General features: G+C 42.1%; 1 protein-coding gene across 1 annotated transcript in view; it reads left to right on the top strand.

Moving 5' to 3' along the window:
- Positions 1–19,074, top strand: part of NEK1 (NIMA related kinase 1) — a 60,710-nt gene that overhangs the window by 35,332 nt on the left and 6,304 nt on the right. The window contains exons 9-13 of the mRNA XM_065879846.1: positions 2,720–2,780; positions 5,733–5,884; positions 18,343–18,402; positions 18,644–18,706; positions 18,798–18,845. Coding sequence (XP_065735918.1) covers positions 2,720–2,780; positions 5,733–5,884; positions 18,343–18,402; positions 18,644–18,706; positions 18,798–18,845 — 384 coding nt within the window. The remainder of the gene's footprint in view (positions 1–2,719; positions 2,781–5,732; positions 5,885–18,342; positions 18,403–18,643; positions 18,707–18,797; positions 18,846–19,074) is intronic.

Here is a 19,074-nt window from a genome sequence, read left to right as displayed (position 1 = left end):
GAAAGTGGAATTATTTTACGTAGTTTGTGTGGCCTTTGCTGATTTAAATGATCAACAGTGATCATGTATACTCTTGTATAAATCAGATATCTAGCAAAATCATAGTTTTATTACTTTTATATGTTCATGAGATGAGAGGGAAGTGTCGTATATCCTCTGGCTTTTAACAGAACATCCGTATGAACAAACAATCTTTAGAAAACAGAGATGTGGATTTAACTGTTAACATCCAGGAAAACACATTAGTAAGCAAGAAAGCCAATTAAAATTTGGCGGTTAAAGGCCACTTATGTAGGACATAGCTACAATCTCTGAAGCGTGGGTGTCTTACAAGACTCCTTTGTTATAAATAACATTTTCAAGGACAGGTTTATGGTGCAGCCTACTATTGTTTTTTTGGCAACTACTGGAGAAGAAAGGATGACTGCATTTAATCTCGCTGTTTCTTTCGCCCGCATACCAGCAGTTAGGACGTGCAGTCCCAAGGCTGAAGCACTGGAATTCAATTAGCCAGCTACAGAAGAAATATTCAAGCCTGATATACACAAAGCCTGTAACATCTAAAGACAAAAGGGCAGATTATGGCCGTTAACAGAGTGTTTGACACACGTGCTTACTAAATACAAAGTACCCCGTCGCTGTTTATGCGCCACTTAGATTTCACTCTTCACGAAAAACTTTCGTTCTTATGATTTTTCTGCTGTATATCCCTTGTTCAGTACTTTAACGACAAAGTTTATGATACTTTTTTTAAGGCTTTAACTTTGAAACAATATGAACTTTTACTGTAGCATATGAACTGTTATTATCACTGTAAGATTCTGTACTGTCTTTAAATTTCTAGTCCCTGAATTCTCTCAGTGCCGTCAGCCAGGATCTGTGGGGCATAGTTCTCAGTCCAGCACATCCTGGAGATGTCTTCTTGGATGTGGCTTGATAGATCGTGGACAAGCTTTGGTCCATGAGGAATGTAGGTGCCGTCCTGTAGTGCTTTCTGTGAGGCTGAAGATGTTTTATATCTGCATGTGCAACCCCATAGCCACCAGCTTAAAATGTGGCTAGTGTGGCTGAAGAGCCGAACTTTAAATTTTATTTATTTTAAATTTTAATCCAAATGGCTGCATGTTGGTGGTGGCAACTATATTGGATGCCACAACATAGGAATTCCAGAATCTTCTTGGATTCCACATGTCCCATCTCTCAGTTCACATGTGCATTCACACAGGGGAAAAGACAGACTCACACTCAGATTTAGGGCAAGGTGGAGATCATAAAGCATGTCTTCCATGAAAAAGAAAGGAAAAAAACCCGCACATGTTCAGAAGAGAAAGCACACTCACACAGTTGGCTCTCAGTTGCCTGTGAAGCAGACTTTTCATGCAGTGGTTCTCAAACTTTAGCATACATAAAAATTACCTGGAGGACGCTGCTGAATCCCACCTCTATTTCTATTTCAGTAAATCTGAGATGGAGCCTGAGAATTGGCGTATTTTATAAGTTCCTGGTGATGCTGATTCACTGATATTATGAGGCTTTGAGAACTGCTCCTGTAGGGATCCCTGATGGGAAAGGCGACCATCTTAGCTTCTGGCTTTTTGCCTGTTGGAGTTTCTGATCCCTTCCACTGTGGGCAGTCTTCCCTTCACCACCCCTCTGTTCTCTCGAAGAAAGAGAAAATTCACTTGCCTTTCCCTTCTTTGCCCAGTAAGAAAAAAAGCAGGCCTAAATCGACTTAGCAATTATATTGTTGCTAACATAGTTTTACATTTAAAGAGAGAAAAAATATAGTGAGTAGGGAGAGAAAGTTACTTGCAGGAAATACTAATGATTTCCGCTTCTCAAAATAAGTAGTGGAGTGTTGTAGGAATAGTAAAAGGAGATAACTTTTAAGTTATGTAAGAATATTCAAATAGGGGAGGGGAAGGGTAAGCTGTGACAAAGTGAGAGAGTGGCATGGACATATATACACTACCAAACGTAAAATAGATAGGTAGTGGGAAGCAGCCGCATAGCACAGGGAGATCAGCTCGGTGCTTTGTGACCACCTAGAGGGGTGGGATAGGGAGGGTGCGAGGGAGGGAGACGCAAGAGGGAAGAGATATGGGAACATATGTATATGTATAACTGATTCGCTTTGTTATAAAGCAGAAACTAGCACACCATTGTAAAGCAATTATACTCCAATAAAGATGTAAAAAAAAGAATATTCAAATATTTATCCAGTAATATGTTTACAATTATATATTGATAAGATCGAAAACTCATTGGAGATGCTGAGAAGATTCAGAGTAAAGTTGAAATAACCGAGAGGTTAATCCAGGGGAGGGATAATGAAGTGATTCTTCAGCAGTTTTGAAGTAGATGAGGGAGACGGATGCACCTCGATACAGAGGTTATTTCAGATGGAGGGCAGTGATGTTAAATCGCCGAAACGCAGAACAGGCAAGGCAATGTGCAGGGGCCTGGGGGGTGCGTTTTGTTAATTCAAGAAGAGAGCTTGTCCAGAGAAATAATAAAAAGATATTGGTAAGACTGGGGAGAAGGTAGCGTGAGAGGAATTTGTTGAATGGGTAGCTTGGATTTTAGTACAGATTATTTGGCAGCATAATTGTGACTGAAAAAGGGAAAAAAATGTGTTCTGATTAATGGCTAGGTTTTTTTTTTTTAATTTGGTAATTTAACATTTTTTCTAACGATTTCCCCTGTCTTTCAATTTAAGCTTATTGCAGAAGAATTTTGTCTAAAAACATTTTCCAGGTTTGGAGCACAGCCTATTGCAGGTAAATGAAATTTAATATGAATCCTTTCCCCTGTTTGCCATAATCAGTATACTAATTATACTAGAGGTATTTGTAGATGTAGTAAGTTGGGGTAATCCAGAGGAAATGCGTCTTTAAATTTTTTATGTTATGTGGCAATATACAACACTTTCTGATGAATTCATAACAAAATTTCCCTTTATTATCTGCCTTATTTAAATGAATTCTATTTTGAAATCTGTCATATTCAAATGTTCAGCTCATATTCTGAGAACATTGTTACAAAATGTTATAAAATGCCCTAGTTGACTGCAAATCTTTATGTAAATTAATTTTCTTTGAGAAATACTTAATATTTATGTAAAATAGTTTTCTTTGAGAAATATTTAGTATTCTGGAATATTTTAAATGTAAATCAGTGTGAAGTCAGGCACCTTAGTAAGGATAGATTTTCTTTTAAGTATGGCCAGCAGTGGTGGAATATTTGTAGGGCTGTGAGTGTGGTTATATAGTATGTTTATGTATGTAAGTGTATCTCTGTGAGAGGGAAATTACATTTTTTCTGCATGGAATGATTTCAGAATGGGTTTCTAAAATCAGTGGAAGTCATTTAAAATTTGAAGATTGTGTTGTTTTTCAAACACAATGCTTTGCATGTTCTACTCCAGTTTGAGTATGAACACATTAATAAAAATAAATCCTGTATCGTAAAAGCGAGTCCATATCAGCTGGATGTGGTGTGAGTGTGTGTTCTTAGGGAGGCCAGCTGGGTTTAGCTCTTCTTAAACACCCTGGGGCTCATCCTCTGTGCCGGCCGAGACTGGCAGTCCTGGGAGATCAGATCCACTTGGAACCAAGTTCATGAGACAAACGCAGGGCAGGGTCAGCGTGTCCCTCCTGGCGAGGAGTCACACCTTCTTCAAAAGCCTCCTTGTCGCACAGGCAGGAAGGAATCCCTGTGTCAGCACTTTCTTCCCAGTGGGCGAGCCTCCTGGGAAGCACAGCGCAGGAGCTCTGCTCTACTCTGGTGTGAGGAGCTGGATGGAGGAGATGTGTAATGGCGAGGCACTACCTTGTGGGCCCCCTCCCTGTGGGCAGGAAGCTTCCTCCTACTGGGAGCCTCACCTCTGAGATGAGACACCTCAGCAGCCAGACAAGTAATCCTCCCTCTTCTCTGGGGAGTGTTTGTGCTTTCCTGCCTCTTGCCCCTTTTCTGGTACACACAGTATTTCCTTTTTTTTTTTTACACGGTATTTCTTTGGTTATGTTAATATAAGTAGCCAGGTTGCAGCGGTGTGACTTTGTATATCTGTCTTCCGATTGGAACTTGCAGTTGAATTTTCAAAGGGGAAATTTTTTTTCTCACATTTCCTAGTTCCTGTTCTGATACAGTTGGAGTATGTGTTTGGAAAAACTTACTGTACCACACTGTATCTCACACATTAGTTGTGAATCTCTAAACTGCCAATCAAATGGCTTATATTATTTTTATTTTTGTAAGAGTTTACTAAATTATATGAACAGTATGTGTTCATTATAAAAATTAAAAAGAAGAAAATAGAAATTACCCTAATGTTAACACAGACTATTATATTTGGTATATTTTTTTCCGTGATAGGAGATGTGTAATGATTGAAAATTGGGGTTGTGTTATATAAACAAAGGTTCGTTTCTTTTAATTCACAGTATTATATGTTGATCATTTTCTAATACAATTAAATATTCTTTGAAGAACAGAATTTAATGGTAGTATTTCCTCGTGAACTCCCAGGTAATTTTTTTCTCCATTCCCCTCTTAAAGAAGAAGCGTGCTTGTTGGCAGAGGTTAATCACGTGGCTCTAGGACATGGTACACCCCTGGGATGGAGGGCAGGCTGAGTGAGGAGTGGGGCAGAGCAGGGGGAGGGGGTCATGGAGGAAGGGGCTCCAGGAAGGCTTCGAGCAGAGGAGACTCTTTGACCTCCTTTAGTATCTTTGATGGCCGTATGGTGTAGACTTTCTTTTTCATTACTTTAGTCTATTTTTCTTGAATTTGTCATTGTTCTAAGACTGAATCTTGTCTGAGCTTCAATAAAAGTTTAATACGGAATGCTGCAGGGTTTATCCTTGTGTATAAATTTTTGTGTTTCTCTGTTTATGTCTTTAAAATCACTTCATAGACGTTGTTCTTTTTTGTTTGTTTGTTTTGGCCACACTGCGCGGCTTGTGGGATCTTAGTTCCCCAGCCAAGGATTGAACCCGTGCCCTTGGCAGTGAAAGCGTGGAATCCTAACCACTGGACCTCCAGGGAATTCCCATAAACATTGTTCTTGATATAGATTGCTCTCTGGAAAGTTTGACCAGTTTGTATTCCTACCAGCAGTGCATAAACATATTTATTTCATGGGACCCTTAGCTATAGAGATTCTTTTAAGTACGTCTTCTTCAATGGGTCTATAGGTGTAGGCATTACTCAGACTACATGTGAAGCAAATATTAAAGTGCTCATAGTGATGGAATTAATGTTTAACAGGTGCTCTTAAGGTTTATATTCTGATTTCAAAAGTAATTTCTAAGACATTGAATGTTCTTTTTAAAGTTTATTGTTAACAGCTGTATTGAGATATAATCCGCATACCATTCAATTCGCCCATTTAAAGTCAACAGGTCAGTGTTTTTTAGTATATTCACAGATACGTGCAGTCATCATCCACAGTCAGTTTTAGGGACGTGCTTGTTCTGTGTGAGAAGTTTCAACATGTGAGAAATTTCAACAAGTTAGCTTCTTGCTTCTTTCAAAGAGTGGCTTTGGTGTGGAATGGCCCTAATGAAGGCATTGCCGGGTGGTAAGGAGGGAGTGAGACGTTTAATGAAAAGTCTCAGATTCAGTGATCTCAGTGATTGTGAACATGAACAAGGCCATCTTGAAGAATTTTGAAATTAGGGGTTTCCTATTAAGAACTCTGAAAATTTTTTTCTATTTTTTTCACACAGCCAAAAGACCAGGTTCAGGACAAAGCCTGGCTTCTGTTGTGTCTGCTCAGAAAATTACAAAGCCTGCTGCTAAATATGGAGTCCCTTTAACGTATAAGAAATACGGAGATAAAAAATTACATGAAAAGAAACCACTCCAAAAACATAAACAGGTATGATGATCATGCTACAAACTGTGTATTAATAACATGCTCGGTTTGACCTTATTTTATTGTAGCTCAGTTCAGTTAATCTGGATATTCATAGGATTGTTTTTATTAAGTTACTAAAGAACATTGTTCTCTGCTTCACCAGTCTTCTAAAACTTGGGAGACTTACAGAAGTCATAAAGAAACATTAGTTAAGTAAAGTAGCTGGTGCAGTAAAAAGAGAGTAACATTATAAATGAAATCATTTTTGAATAACCTAAGCAGAGCCATTTGTCTTTGTGCCTGAAATAAGTAAATATCTGTGATAAACATCATAAAAATCTGGGGAAATGTTGAATTTAAGATTTCACGATGAGATAAATAAAATCATAGAGCTGGAGGAATATGATCATATAGTCTGTCATATTTCAGATGAAAACTAAGGCCTGTAGCATTTAGGGGTTGTGTCTAAGAACACAGTATTAGTTCCTGGAATTTGATACTTTTCTTCACGTCACTAGCTGTGTCCTCTGGTATATGGAACCTGTTGGTTTGCACTGCGTGTGCACATGCATGCATACACGTACACACACATGTAGTTACAAAGGTGTGTGTAATGCTGTAAGGCAGACCTCCTAGGAGCGGTGGTCCGTCTCTTTGGGTAGAAGCTATGATAAAGTTCAACGTGATCCTTGTAAAGCAGTCTTCAAATAAGTTGTGTAAGTCAGCATCCAGTCAGGAGACAGAAAACATAATAATTTGATAGGGGGAAGTTTGGTGTAAGTCATTATGATCTGTTTTTAGGTAATTGACTTCTAAGGGGTAAAGAGAACTCTAAAGAATACAGGCCTAGCAGACAGACGCAGGAAGCAGGCACTGCTCCTGGTGCAGAGGCAGGGCCCCATAGGAGAGACAGAGGCCAGAGTATCACCTCGCCTGCCCTTAAAGCTGAGACTCAGAGCCTGCTGGGTGTGCATGGAGGTGACCCCTGGGTAGTGGAGTTCGCTGAGGTGCCAGGGCCGAGGCTGGCAGATGCGAGACTGTCCATTGTGGAGCTGATCAGACGCCTGGAACCTTCATAGGGTGAACCGTGCTGAGAGGCCCATGGAGGAGCCTGCCGGCACTGCTGGGCCCTTTGGGCTGGGCTGCCCGGCTGGGGCACCGGGTGCGGCGGGCAGCTGGCCTCGAGGCTGCCGCTGAAACTCGCAGAGGGGCTGCCGGGGGTACTCTGCCTGCAGGGGTGGTGTCACTGCCTGTCCTGTACCCACAGGGACAAGAGGAAGAGAAGCCCTTTCCTTGTGCAGCATCCCTTTCTCCAACATGGTCTGCGGACAAAGCTTACATCCTGCTGCAGGCCCGAGGTTTGCCCTGTCCAGCTCCAGGGTCACGAGCAGGACAGTGAAGGGTGAACTGCGAGCTGAGGGGCATTGTGACAGCTGGCACACCGCGTTTGTGTTTCTGTTTTTTGGTACCATGTTTATTCAGGCCTAAGTGGAACAATTCCATCATAGCCTTTAGCCCTCTTTTCTTTAGTCACCACAAGACACCCAGCGCCCCCGGCATGCCCTCATTCCGTAGCCTCTCAGCTCCCTAAGGCTCTGGCCCTCCCCCGATCCCACCCCCGAACCCTTCCACAGAGCCTTGGAGAGCACATCACCAGCAAACTCCCCTGTGTTCTAACCTTGTCAAGAGTGTCTTCACCTCTTTTGCTCTAAAGTCTGGCTTGCCCTGAACACTGTCATGCATCTCTCTTGGGGACCGTTTTCCCTCTGGTCCCTCAGTCCTGCTGGGCCTAGAGGTCGGCCGACGGAGGCGTGGTCCTCGCTTGTCATTGCCAGATTCTCCCCTGCTCCCTAAGCCACTCCGCCAGGCTTCGTGTCAGCTGCTGCGCCTCCGTGAGGGTCATCCTAGACACTTCCCCGCACTGTCATGATTCTTGGTGACTTCCGTATCTGAGAAGATGACCCTTGCAGTAGTGCACGGCCTTGTTTTCTTGATGGTTCTTTCATCAGTGATCGTGTCTCCTGCCTCACCTTGGAACTCTCCCCTGTAGTCATGCCATCACATTTGTCATCGATAATAGCATCTATTTCGTAGTCTCAGTTACAAGTACCCCACTGTCTGACCACTACTTCCTGTGTTTTCAGCTCATTCCCTGAGGACTCTGCCACCAAAACTTCTTTGTTCTGTTGGATCCGTGGATCTTAGCTAGTTTTTTCATTGTCCATCCCTTCTTCATTTTTATTTTCTTTCTCCGGCTTTAATTTCATGTTCTCTCGTTGTAATAGTTTCCAGAACCTCGACTGTCTTGCCCCAGTGGAATGTGGTGAGGAAAACAGGCAGCTGTTCTAACTGGTCTCGCTTTAAATTTAAACCCCCAGCGTCAGGCAAGCACTGCCGCTACCACCCTGTTATGTTTCCACAGTCCAGTTCCCTTCCCACTTTCCAGGATGGTTATCTCCTGCTTTCTCCTTGCTCTTCACCTCAGGGTATGGCCTTGCTTCCTGTTTCACTGAGAAAACAGAAGCAAGTGGAAGGAAATTGCCCACACTCAGCAGCCCTCTTGCCAATCAGTCCTACGTGTTTGTAAATATCCTGCCTTTCTTCCTCTTACTGTGCTGATCTATTTGTGTTTTGATCCAGAGCCGACCCAGCTGTTTGTGGACCATCTGTTGTTAGTATTTCTGCCTGCTAAAGGACTTCACCCTCTCTTCGGTATCATATTTTTCCTCTCTCCCGAATCACTCCTGTTAGCAAACAGACATGTTATATCTTCAGTCTTCTTAACAAAATCCTCCCTCCCATGTCTCCCTGGATCCAGCCCTTTCCCTGTATCTCTGCTCCTTTAATGGCAGAACTTCCCCCAGCCTTGTCTGTACGTCTTCGCTTCCTTGCTTACCCTTTCCTCTTGCTTTGTCACGGCTGTTAGGACGCGGCTCCTGGCGAGGACCGCAGGGAGCCCACTTGGGTATGTCCAGGGGTCAGGTGTCTTGTTCCCCTGCCTCAGTTTTGGACTCACTGATTACCTGCTCTTCCTTTAACGTTCTCTTCACGTGAGTCCAGATACCGCCCTCTGCTGACTGTCCTCCTCCCTGCCTGCCTGCTCCTCTTGCCGCAGCGCAAGCTCCTCCTGCTGTCGCTGACCCCTGACGCTCCAGTGCTTCAGGACGCCGGCCGGGGACACCTCCCCGGACCATCCTCGCGCTCTGACAGCACCTGTAAACCGACACATCTGCGTCTCGAGCCTGGACTCCTTTCCTGAACTCCAGACCCGTGCTGTCCTCGCGTTTCTAACCGGGTGTCTGATGGGCATCCCAGCGTGAGGCTGTGTAAGTCTGAACGCCATGTCCCGTGCCGTCCCCAGGCTCATCCTTCTTATCTTGCCTCACGCTCCTGAAGTCCGCTGATGCCCCGTCACCGTCACATCCTGTCCACCGCCTGCAGAACCTGTCCTGTTCGCAGTCTGACTGCTGCTCGCCACTCTGTCAAACACTGATCCAGGCCACCTCGCCCTCCCCGGCCTGACCTCACTGCTCTCAGACCGGCGTCCTGTGTCTGTCTGCACACGGCAGCCTCAATGCTGCTCTGGTGGTGAAGGGTAATCGTCGCCCTTTCCTGCTCAAGAGGTGCCAGCAGCCTTTCCTCCCGCTCAGAGAAGGTGCCCTTGTTACCTCCGCAAGTCTCATCTCTGCTCCCTCCTTGCTAGTCTCCATCCAGCAGCGCTCATGAAACCTTGCTGTCCTCGGACATGCCGAGCACTTATCTGCGGAAGAGCACTTGAACTTGCTCCTCTCTTCTCCTGGAGGACTCTCTCTCTCTTGCATGGTTTTCCTCCTTCCTTCCTTCCGGGCTGTGCTCGCAACTCTATGGATAGAACTGCCATCCAGCCTTCTGGCCCACCCCCGCAGCTCCGTGTGCTTTTTCCTCTGCTGTTTTTCTTGCATGTGCTTGTTTCCAGCCTCCTCCGTGGAGGTGTGAATCTGTGAGAGCAGGGGTGATGTTGTTCACTGGTGCCTGAACCAGTGGGGCCCCCAGTAAACACTGACTGGATAAGTGAGTGATGAGTGGATTAGAGAGCACTAACAGAGTTTGTCAAGTCACTCAAGTGTTAATTCTTTAAAAGAATGAATAACACCCAAAGGTTGTTAGTAAAACTGTGCAGAGGCCATTTTGTTGCCGTTGTTAGCACATTGATAACTATTAGAAAAACAAAACCAAGAGAGAAAAGAATGATAATGACCAACTCCTGAGCACACTGGGATGTGTCTGTACTCCATAAGGTCACAGGAGGAAAAAAATAGACGCAATAGCTATTTTCTTCAGTTAGGAAGACAAGATTATTATCGGTAGCTGTACTGAAGAGACTAAAAATTAATACGATCCCTTTAACTTTCTCTTGTAACCCAAATACATACTTGGGTGGACTTGTAGAAGGTCATTTGCCTTATCTCTGGGCCAAGTGTTCACCTGACCAGTGGAGAGATCAGAGCGCTTGGTGAGGCTGGGCTGAAGATGTAGCAGGTGGTCCTCACCCTTGTGCGGGATCGTAGCCGAGTGTTTATTCTTTCACATGGCTGGTCGAATCAAACAGTATGTTGGTGTTCTTAATGTTTCCCTCATTTTCAGTTAGCATTTATTCAGTATGCAAGAGCAGCATGCTGTGGTATTAATAATATCCTGAATAGCAGATACCATCCCATCAAATAGTTAGTGACAGGTACATGATTCAGGTGATGGTTATAAGAGTTTTGGAGTTCAGGCAAGGTTGTCGCCCTTAAAGTTTTTAGGCATTTGGCATGATTTTCTAGACCAGACCAATGAGAACTAAGTAATAATTAGCACATGAAATAATCATGCAGCTTATTTAAACAACGTTTCACGACAGATTTCTTTGCACGACAGTGTGAATGTACTTAATGCCACAGAATTGTACACTAAAAAAATGGTTAAAATGGTAAATTTTTTTTAGCTGAAGTATAGTTGATCTATCATATTGTGTTAGTTTCAGGTGTACAGCATTCTAGTGATTCAGTTTATTGTTGGGGGCAGATTATATTCCATTATAGGTTATTACAAGATATTGGGTATTAATTTCCTGTGCTATACAGTAAATCCGTGGTGCTTATCTGTTTTATGTATAGTAGTTTTTATTTGTTAATCCCGTACTCCTAATTTGTCCCTCTCCCTTTTGGTAACCATGAGTTTGTTTTCTGTGTCTGTGAGTCTATTTCTTTTTTACATATACATTCATTTGTATTATATTTTAGATTCCACATAGAAGTGGTATCGTATAGTATTTGTCTTTGTCTGACTTATTTCACTTAGCATAATAATCTCTAGGTCCATCCATGTTGCTGCAAATAGCAACTTTTCATTCTTTTTGTATATACGTACCACATCTTCTTAAGCCAGTCGTCTGTTGATGGGCCCTTGGGTTGTTTCCATGTCTTGGCTATTGTGAATACTGCTGCAGTGAACATTGGGGTGCATGTTTCTTTTCAAATTAGAATTTTTGGTTTTTCTGGATGTATACCCAGGAGTGGGGTTGCTGGATCATATGGTAGCTTTATTTTTAGTTTTTTTTTTTTTTTTTTTTTTTGCGTTACGCGGGCCTCTCACTGTTGTGACCTCTCCCGTTGCGGAGCACAGGCTCCGGACGCGCAGGCTCAGCGGCCATGGCTCACGGGCCCAGCCGCTCCGCGGCATGTGGGATCCCCCCGGACCAGGGCACGAAACCGTGTCCCCTGCATCGGCAGGTGGACTCTCAACCACTGCGCCACCAGGGAAGCCCGATTTTTAGTTTTTTAAGGAACTTCCATACTGTTTTCTAAAATGGTAAATTATATATGTGTTTTACCATGATGAAAACAAATTAGAAAAAATTTCAGGTAAATAAAAACTAAATAAAAATAAAAGAAACGACACATGCGTGAAGTTTTTCAAACCTAACAATGAAGGGCTTCCCTGGTGGCTCAGTGGTTGAGAGTCCGCTGCCGATGCAGGGGACGTGGGTTTGTGTCCCAGTCCGGGAGGATCCCACATGCCGCGGAGCGGCTGGGCCTGTGAGCCATGGCCGCTGGGCCTGCGCGTCCGGAGCCTGTGCTCCGCAGCGGGAGAGGCCACAGAGGTGAGAGGCCTGCGTACCACAAAAAAAAACCCTAACAATGAAAAGAATTAAAGGAAAGAAACTAAATGTCTAAATTATTTTAAATGTGATTTTTTAAAATAAGTTGGTTTTTTTTTGGTTTTTATATGACTCATATTATTTATTTATTTATTTATTTATTTTTATTATTATTATTTTTTGCGGTACGCAGGCCTCTCACTGTTGTGGCCTCTCCCGTTGCGGAGCACAGGCTCCGGAGGCACAGGCTCAGAGGCTATGGCTCACGGGCCCAGCCGCTCCGCGGCATGTGGGATCTTCCCGGACCAGGGCACGAACCCCTGTCCCCTGCATCGACAGGCGGACTCTCAATCACTGCGCCACCAGGGAAGTCCTCATATATTTTTTTAAAAGACTTATTTTGTCCCCAGAAAATCTAAAGCATCTTTTAGATTCAAATTCATAATGGCTCTTAGAATTTTAAATTTAACTTTCTATCAAGCTTGAAAAGGAGAAGTTTATAAGGAAAACCATAACCCCTTACTGATAGTGCCTGTCTCTTTTTTAAAAATAATTTTTGGCTGCATTGGGTCTTAGTTGCTGTGCGGGCTTTCTCTAGTTGCGGTGAGCGGGGGCTACTCTTCATTGTGGTGCGCGGGCTTCTCACTGCAGTGGCTTCTCTTGTTGCAGAGCACGGGCTCTAGGCGCACAGGCTTCAGTAGTTGTGGTGCACGGGCTCAGTAGTTGTGGCTCACAGGCTCTAGAGCGCAGGCTCAGTAGTTGTGGTACATGGACTCAGTAGTTGTGGCTTGTGGGCTCTAGAGAGCAGGCTCAGTAGTTGTGGCTCACGGGCTTAGTTGCTCCGCAGCATGTGGGATCTGCCCAGACCAGGGATTGAACCCGTATCCCCTGCATTGGCAGGCAGATTCTTTACCAGTGCACCACCAGGGAAGTCCTGTCTGGCTCTTTTTAACTGCAGAAAATTAAGCTAATACACATTAAGTTTTTATTACTCAGCATATCTTAAAAATATCTGCATGTCATAAAAACTTTCTTTGCTCCACTTCCTATTAATAATCATAGCTGTTTTCTTAAAGGCTTCAGTTAAAACAGAGGAGTGGTTATGAAGCCACCAGAGGGAGCTCTGTGAGTATGTTTCAGTATTTTGGTTCTGACTTGGGCAAAGAAACAAAACAACACTTTTCGTTTAATATGGATGTTTTATGTAACCATATTTTTCTCTTCTGTGTAGAAATAGTGTTCTGAAAACACTTGTGTGATGTCAGAGGAACAGCTTGGCATTTTTATTTCACAAATATTTGTATATCTTATGTGAGGCTGCAATCTGGAGAACCAAAACATGAATGTAACTCTTGCTTTCATGTGACTTACCCAAGAGTACGCAGGTGTCTTAGTTAAACATTCTCTTGTTGTGCACAGTTGTGTAATCTGGTGTAAATCTGGTCATGTATAGTGAGATGCTGTATCACTCATGTTAATATTTTTAAGTTGTTGGGTGTCGTGGTTCACAAATGTGGAGACCAGTGCTAGACCTGCTACATAAGGGTTCACCTGTGGAACTTGTTAAAATGTAGTACGCAGGGCTCTGTGTCCAGAAATTATAATTCAGCAACTCTTGGGGATATGTGTTTTTTGAAAATAGCTTTATCAAGATATAACTCACATACTATACAACTCATCCATTTGAAGTTTGGAATTAAATGGTTTCCAATGAATTTGCAAGAGTTGTGCAACCATCCCCACAATCAACTTTAGAACATTTTCCTTGCCTCCCCACAAAATCCTTTTACCATTAGCATTCCCTCCCCATTCTTCCCCAACCCTTAGCTCTGGGCAACTGCTAATCTACTTTTGTCTCTGTATAGATTTGCTTGTTGTGGACATTTCATGTAACTGGAGTCATACAGTACCTGGTCTTTTGTGACTGGCTTCTTTTGCTTAGTATAGTGTTTTCAAGGTTGTAGCATGTATCCATGTTGTAGCATGTATCAGTACTTCATTGCTGTTTATTGCCAAGTAATACTCTTTTGTATGGAAGGAATATGTATTTTTACAAAGCTCCTGGGTAGCATTCCCCACTAGTTTAAATTCTATATATATATAAAACATACTTTGAAATGTTAACTTTGTGATTGTAATGCCATAAAAAAATTATATACAACTGTTTTTTCCTTGTACTTCAGTAATAGTGCCCCCAGAACGCTCTCTTGACTATTTTAAAAGAGGGGTTTGCTATCTATTAGTGGTAGCAAAACCATTTAGTGGGTGAAGAGCACGGACTTTTTTTTTTAAGTAATAGAATGGAAAGTAACAGACTCAGCTACACATAGTAAAAGTATTTTATGGAACTTGTGTGTGTGTGTGTGTGTGTGTGTGTGTGTGTGTGTGTGTATGTGTATGTATCTTAATTGGGCCTGGATGTGAAATATATTTCTTGTTTTTTTTTTGTTTTTTTTTTTTTTGCGGTACGCGGGCTTCTCACTGTTGTGGCCTCTCCTGTTGCGGAGCACAGGCTCCGGATGCGCAGGCTCAGCGGCCATGGCACACAGGCCCAGCCGCTCCGCGGCATGTGGGATCTTCCCGGACCAGGGCACGAACCTGTGTCTGCTGCATCGGCAGGGAAGCCCTGAAATATATTTCTTACAGTGGGTTGCTTTTACAAAAAGTTTGAAAGCTACTGTTGTTTAAATATTTCAGTATTATTGTCATCTCATTAACCCTAGTGTCTTTCCTGGGGCGAGGTGGTGAGATACATGGTTCAGCTTAAGTGAAGGTTGAATTGAAATAACTAGCCGGCATTAGGTTAGGAGTTAGGACCTAATAATACAGTGAGGAGGAGAAGGGACGGTTCCGGGAACCTACTGCTTGGGTCGTTTTGTCAGGGAGTAGACTTGCCATTTAGTTAGTCATGGTGTGAGGTTTTGTTTTTTTTTGTTTTTTGGGCTATACCGCGCGGCTTGCGAGATGTTAGTTCCCCAACCAGGGATCAGTCCTATGCCCCCTGCAGTGGAAGTGCCGAGTCTTAACCACTGGGCTGCCAGGGAAGTCCCTGGTATGAGACTTAATACCACTTATCACATTGATGATGTAGCTTTGAGTTTAAAACATACTGTATCAATAAAATGGATTTGGTTTATAATGGTCATTTAATTAAAATGCCAAAACACAGTATAAGAGAATCATTATTCTCATTTTAACAGTTTATCAACCCATTTGATGATGTTACGTATTGTAAATATTATCATTTTATTGTGCTCAGATTAAATAATGTATTCATTAAAATAAGTTAGTTGCATTTCCTAAGGAAGAAATTGTGTTTAAATTATGTATCATGTTGCTTTCTAAAGTAAGCAGAAACTTTAAATATCTTTTTGAATTTTTTTTTTTTTAGTGAAAGGAAACTTTTGGTGCCTTTCTAGTTCTTTTTTATGTATTGTAGCTATATAATATCTTAACAGTAATATATTTCTGGAATTAATTATGTTAATTTCATATTGATTGTGGGTCATATTTATTTTGTAATATTCTGAATTCGCATTTAGAATTTTAGTGCTTATCCATTATGGTCATTTTACAAAATTTAGGAAGTAGAAGCAATAAGTGGTATATGAGAGTAATTTCATAACATTGACTTTTGCCAAAATACAGCTGCTATTGAAATGGAATTGTTAGTGGAGACACTTTAATGATATAATCAAATGCTGAATTATTTTACTAATAATGTAAATGACCACCGAAATAATTTTTTTAAAGTAGCATTTGCTTTCCTTTGAGTTGAAACCCAACATTGGTAAATAATTTTGTACAGTGTTTCTTTTTATATTCATTTTTTCCTAAGGTAGCTGAAAAATTTAAAATTCGTTCATGATAAATAACTAGAGTTTCCTGTAAATACTTTAAATCTTTTTTGGTGTATGGAATTGTATTTTGAATGGTTTGAAACACTGATCATACAGTAGGCTTAACATTGCTCACAAAATTGAGTAGCTAGCCCAAAATAAAAAAAGAAAGAAATCCATGGGTCATTATACTTATGAGCACACATGCAGAAATCCTAAAAGAAGTTTTTCAAAAACTCAAACCATTTATCAAAAGAATGATTTAAGAATTATTAAATAGGATACATTTTGGGATGCAAGGATGGTTCAACAGTAGGAAACTGATTAATTTCACTTCATTAGTAAGTTGAGAAAATCATACATAAATGATCTCGGTAGATACTGAAAGTTTAGTAGAATTTAACAGTTTAAAAAAAAAACTTCTTTGGTTGTATACATCGAACATGTACAACTTTTTGTATGTCCATCGTACCTCAATAAAATGGTTTTTAAAAATGATCCAGTGGCCTCCCTGGTGGCGCAGTGGTTAAGAATCCACCTCTCAATGCAGGGGACACAGGTTCCAGCCCTGGTCCAGGAAGATCCCACATGCTGTGGAGCAGCTAAGCCCATGCGCCACAACTACTGAGCCTGCGCTCTAGAGCCCGTGCACCACAACTACTGAGCCCACATGCCACAATTACTGAAGCCCGTGTGCCTAGAGCCCGTGCTTCACAAGAGGAGAAGCCACCTCAAGGAGAAGCCTGCGCACCACAACAAAGAGTAGCTCCCGGGCTTCCCTGGTGGCGCAGTGGTTGAGAGTCTGCCTGCTAATGCAGAGGACACGGGTTCGTGCCCCGGTTCGGGAAGATCCCACATGTCGCAGAGCGGCTGGGCCCGTGAGCCATGGCCGTTGAGCCTGCACGTCCGGAGCCTGTGCTCCGCAATGGGAGAGGCCACAACAGTGAGAGGCCCGCGTACTGCAAAAAAAAAAAAAAAAAAGTTAAAGAGTAGCTCCCGCTCGCCGCAACTAAAGAAAGCCCACGTGCAGCAACGAAGACCCAGTGCAGCCAAAAACAAATAAATAAATAAATTTTAAAAATCCAAATTTCTTTCATTCAAGAAATATAGGGGAAAGTTCTTAACATGACACAGTTATATATACTAGAAACCCATGTCAGGCATTATACATAATACTGAAAAATTGGAAGCATTTACATTAAAGTTAGGAGCAAAACAAGGATGTTTGCAACGATTGCTATTATTTAATGTTATTCCAGAAGCCTAGCTAATGTAATTAAAAAGAGAAAGAAATAAGAAACATAAACACTGGGAGAGAAGAGGAAACAGACATTTGCACATGATATGATTCCCTAGGTGGAACATCCTAGTGAAGCAGCAGCACATTCCTAGTGAGTTCAGTGAAGTGGCCTGGTAGAAGCTCAGCATGCAGCAATGAGTGATCAGAAAAGGGAATGGAGCGACGCAGCGACAGACGCCGCAAATACTTCATTGTTTATTTATTTTTATGCAGCAGGTTCTTATTATCTGTTTTATACATATTAGTGTATATATGTCAATCCCAGTCTCCCAATTCTCAAATACTTTAGACCTGCTGAGAAAAGTGCAAGATAACTATGCAAGAAAGGAATCAACATCAATGGAGTATTACTTATCAATGAAGGAAACAAATGCAGATGCAAATAATAACATGGACGATTCTGAAAACAATGTTGAGCACCAGAAGTGAGATACAAAGGAATATATATTGTGTAATTCCATTAATATACAACTCAGAACACAGAAAACTAAACTGTATTGCTTAGGAAGGCATACATAATTGGCAAAGCCATAAAGACAGGCAAGATAGTGATTAGTAAAGTCAGGATGGTGGCTACCTCTCTGGTGGAGGGCTTCTGCTTGTTGGCAGTATTCTGTGCCTTGACTTGGGTGGTAGTTACTGGCTATTTCCTTTATTTTTGCTAACCTCTCTGTATGTCCTTTATCTACTTCTTTATAGGTGACTTTATTTTTATTTATTAAAAAAATTTATTTATTTATTTATTTTTGGCTGCATTGGGTCTTCATTGCTGTGTGTAGGCTTTCTCTAATTGCTGCGCGTGGGCTTTCTCTAATCACTGCGAGCGGGGGCTACTCTTCGTTGCGGTGTGCAGGCTTCTCATCGCGGTGGCTTCTCTTGTTGCGGAGCACAGGCTCTAGGCGCGTCAGCTTCAGTAGTTGTGTCACGTGGGCTCAGTAGTTGTGGCTCGCCAGCTCTAGAGCACAGGCTCAGTAGTTGTGGTGCACAGACTTAGTTGCTCCGCGGCATGTGGTATCTTCCCGGACCAGGGATCGAACCCACGTCCCCTGCATTGGCAGGCAGATTCTTAACCACTGTACCACCGGGGAAGCCCCAGGGATAATATATTTTGAAAGACAGTTATGGCAGTATTGACTTTACATTTTTTCCTGTTTTAAATTTCCATACATTTGAATTTTTCAAAATCCTTATCTAATTTGTAGTTTTACTTTTTGTCCAGGCCCATCAAAGTCCAGTGAAGAAAGTGAATCCTGGAGAAGAAAGGAGGAAACTGTTTGAGGTATAAAGACATCTGTCTGCTTATTTTAAAGCTTTGTAAAAATAATTATAAAAGAAGAAACAAATCTTATAAAACCTCCAAACCTTTCCTCCTTATTTCTTTCAAACAAATACCTCTAACTTATTTCTGTTTCTTAACCTCCCTGGGCATATGTCTACCATTGGTATGCTAGCTTTACTGATGAAACTAGAAGAAGTAATATTTATTATTGATTAAAAACTGTTCTTTTTTTTTATTTAAGGAACCAGCAAGGAAGAGAAGATTGGAATTGAATGAAAAAGAAAAGAAACAAAAGGATCAGGTAGTTATTTCGCTCTTACTTTTTTCCCCTGCCAAGTTGGAGAGGATAATAGTTTCAAGTGTTCTAAAAAGTTTGTCTTTAAAACTTGTTACAGATTAGTTTAATGAAGGCTGAACAGATGAAAAGGCAAGAAAAGGAAAGGGTAAGAGGATGGTCCATTTCCCCGGTGTGTTGCACTGCCTCCTACACATGCGCCTTTTTTTTTTTTTTTTCCCTGGCTGCGTTGGGTCCCCGTTGCTGCACGCTGGTCCTCTCTAGTTGCGGTGAGTGGGGGCCACGGCTCGCTGCAGTGCACTTGCTTCTCATCGTGGTGGCCTCTCTTGCTGCGGAGCACGGGCTGTAGGCCTGCGGGCTCAGTAGTTGTGGCTTGC

This window comes from Phocoena phocoena, chromosome 6 (genome assembly GCF_963924675.1).
Source record: "Phocoena phocoena chromosome 6, mPhoPho1.1, whole genome shotgun sequence".
Lineage (NCBI taxonomy): Eukaryota > Metazoa > Chordata > Mammalia > Artiodactyla > Phocoenidae > Phocoena > Phocoena phocoena.
This window is presented reverse-complemented; position numbering and strand designations above follow the sequence as displayed.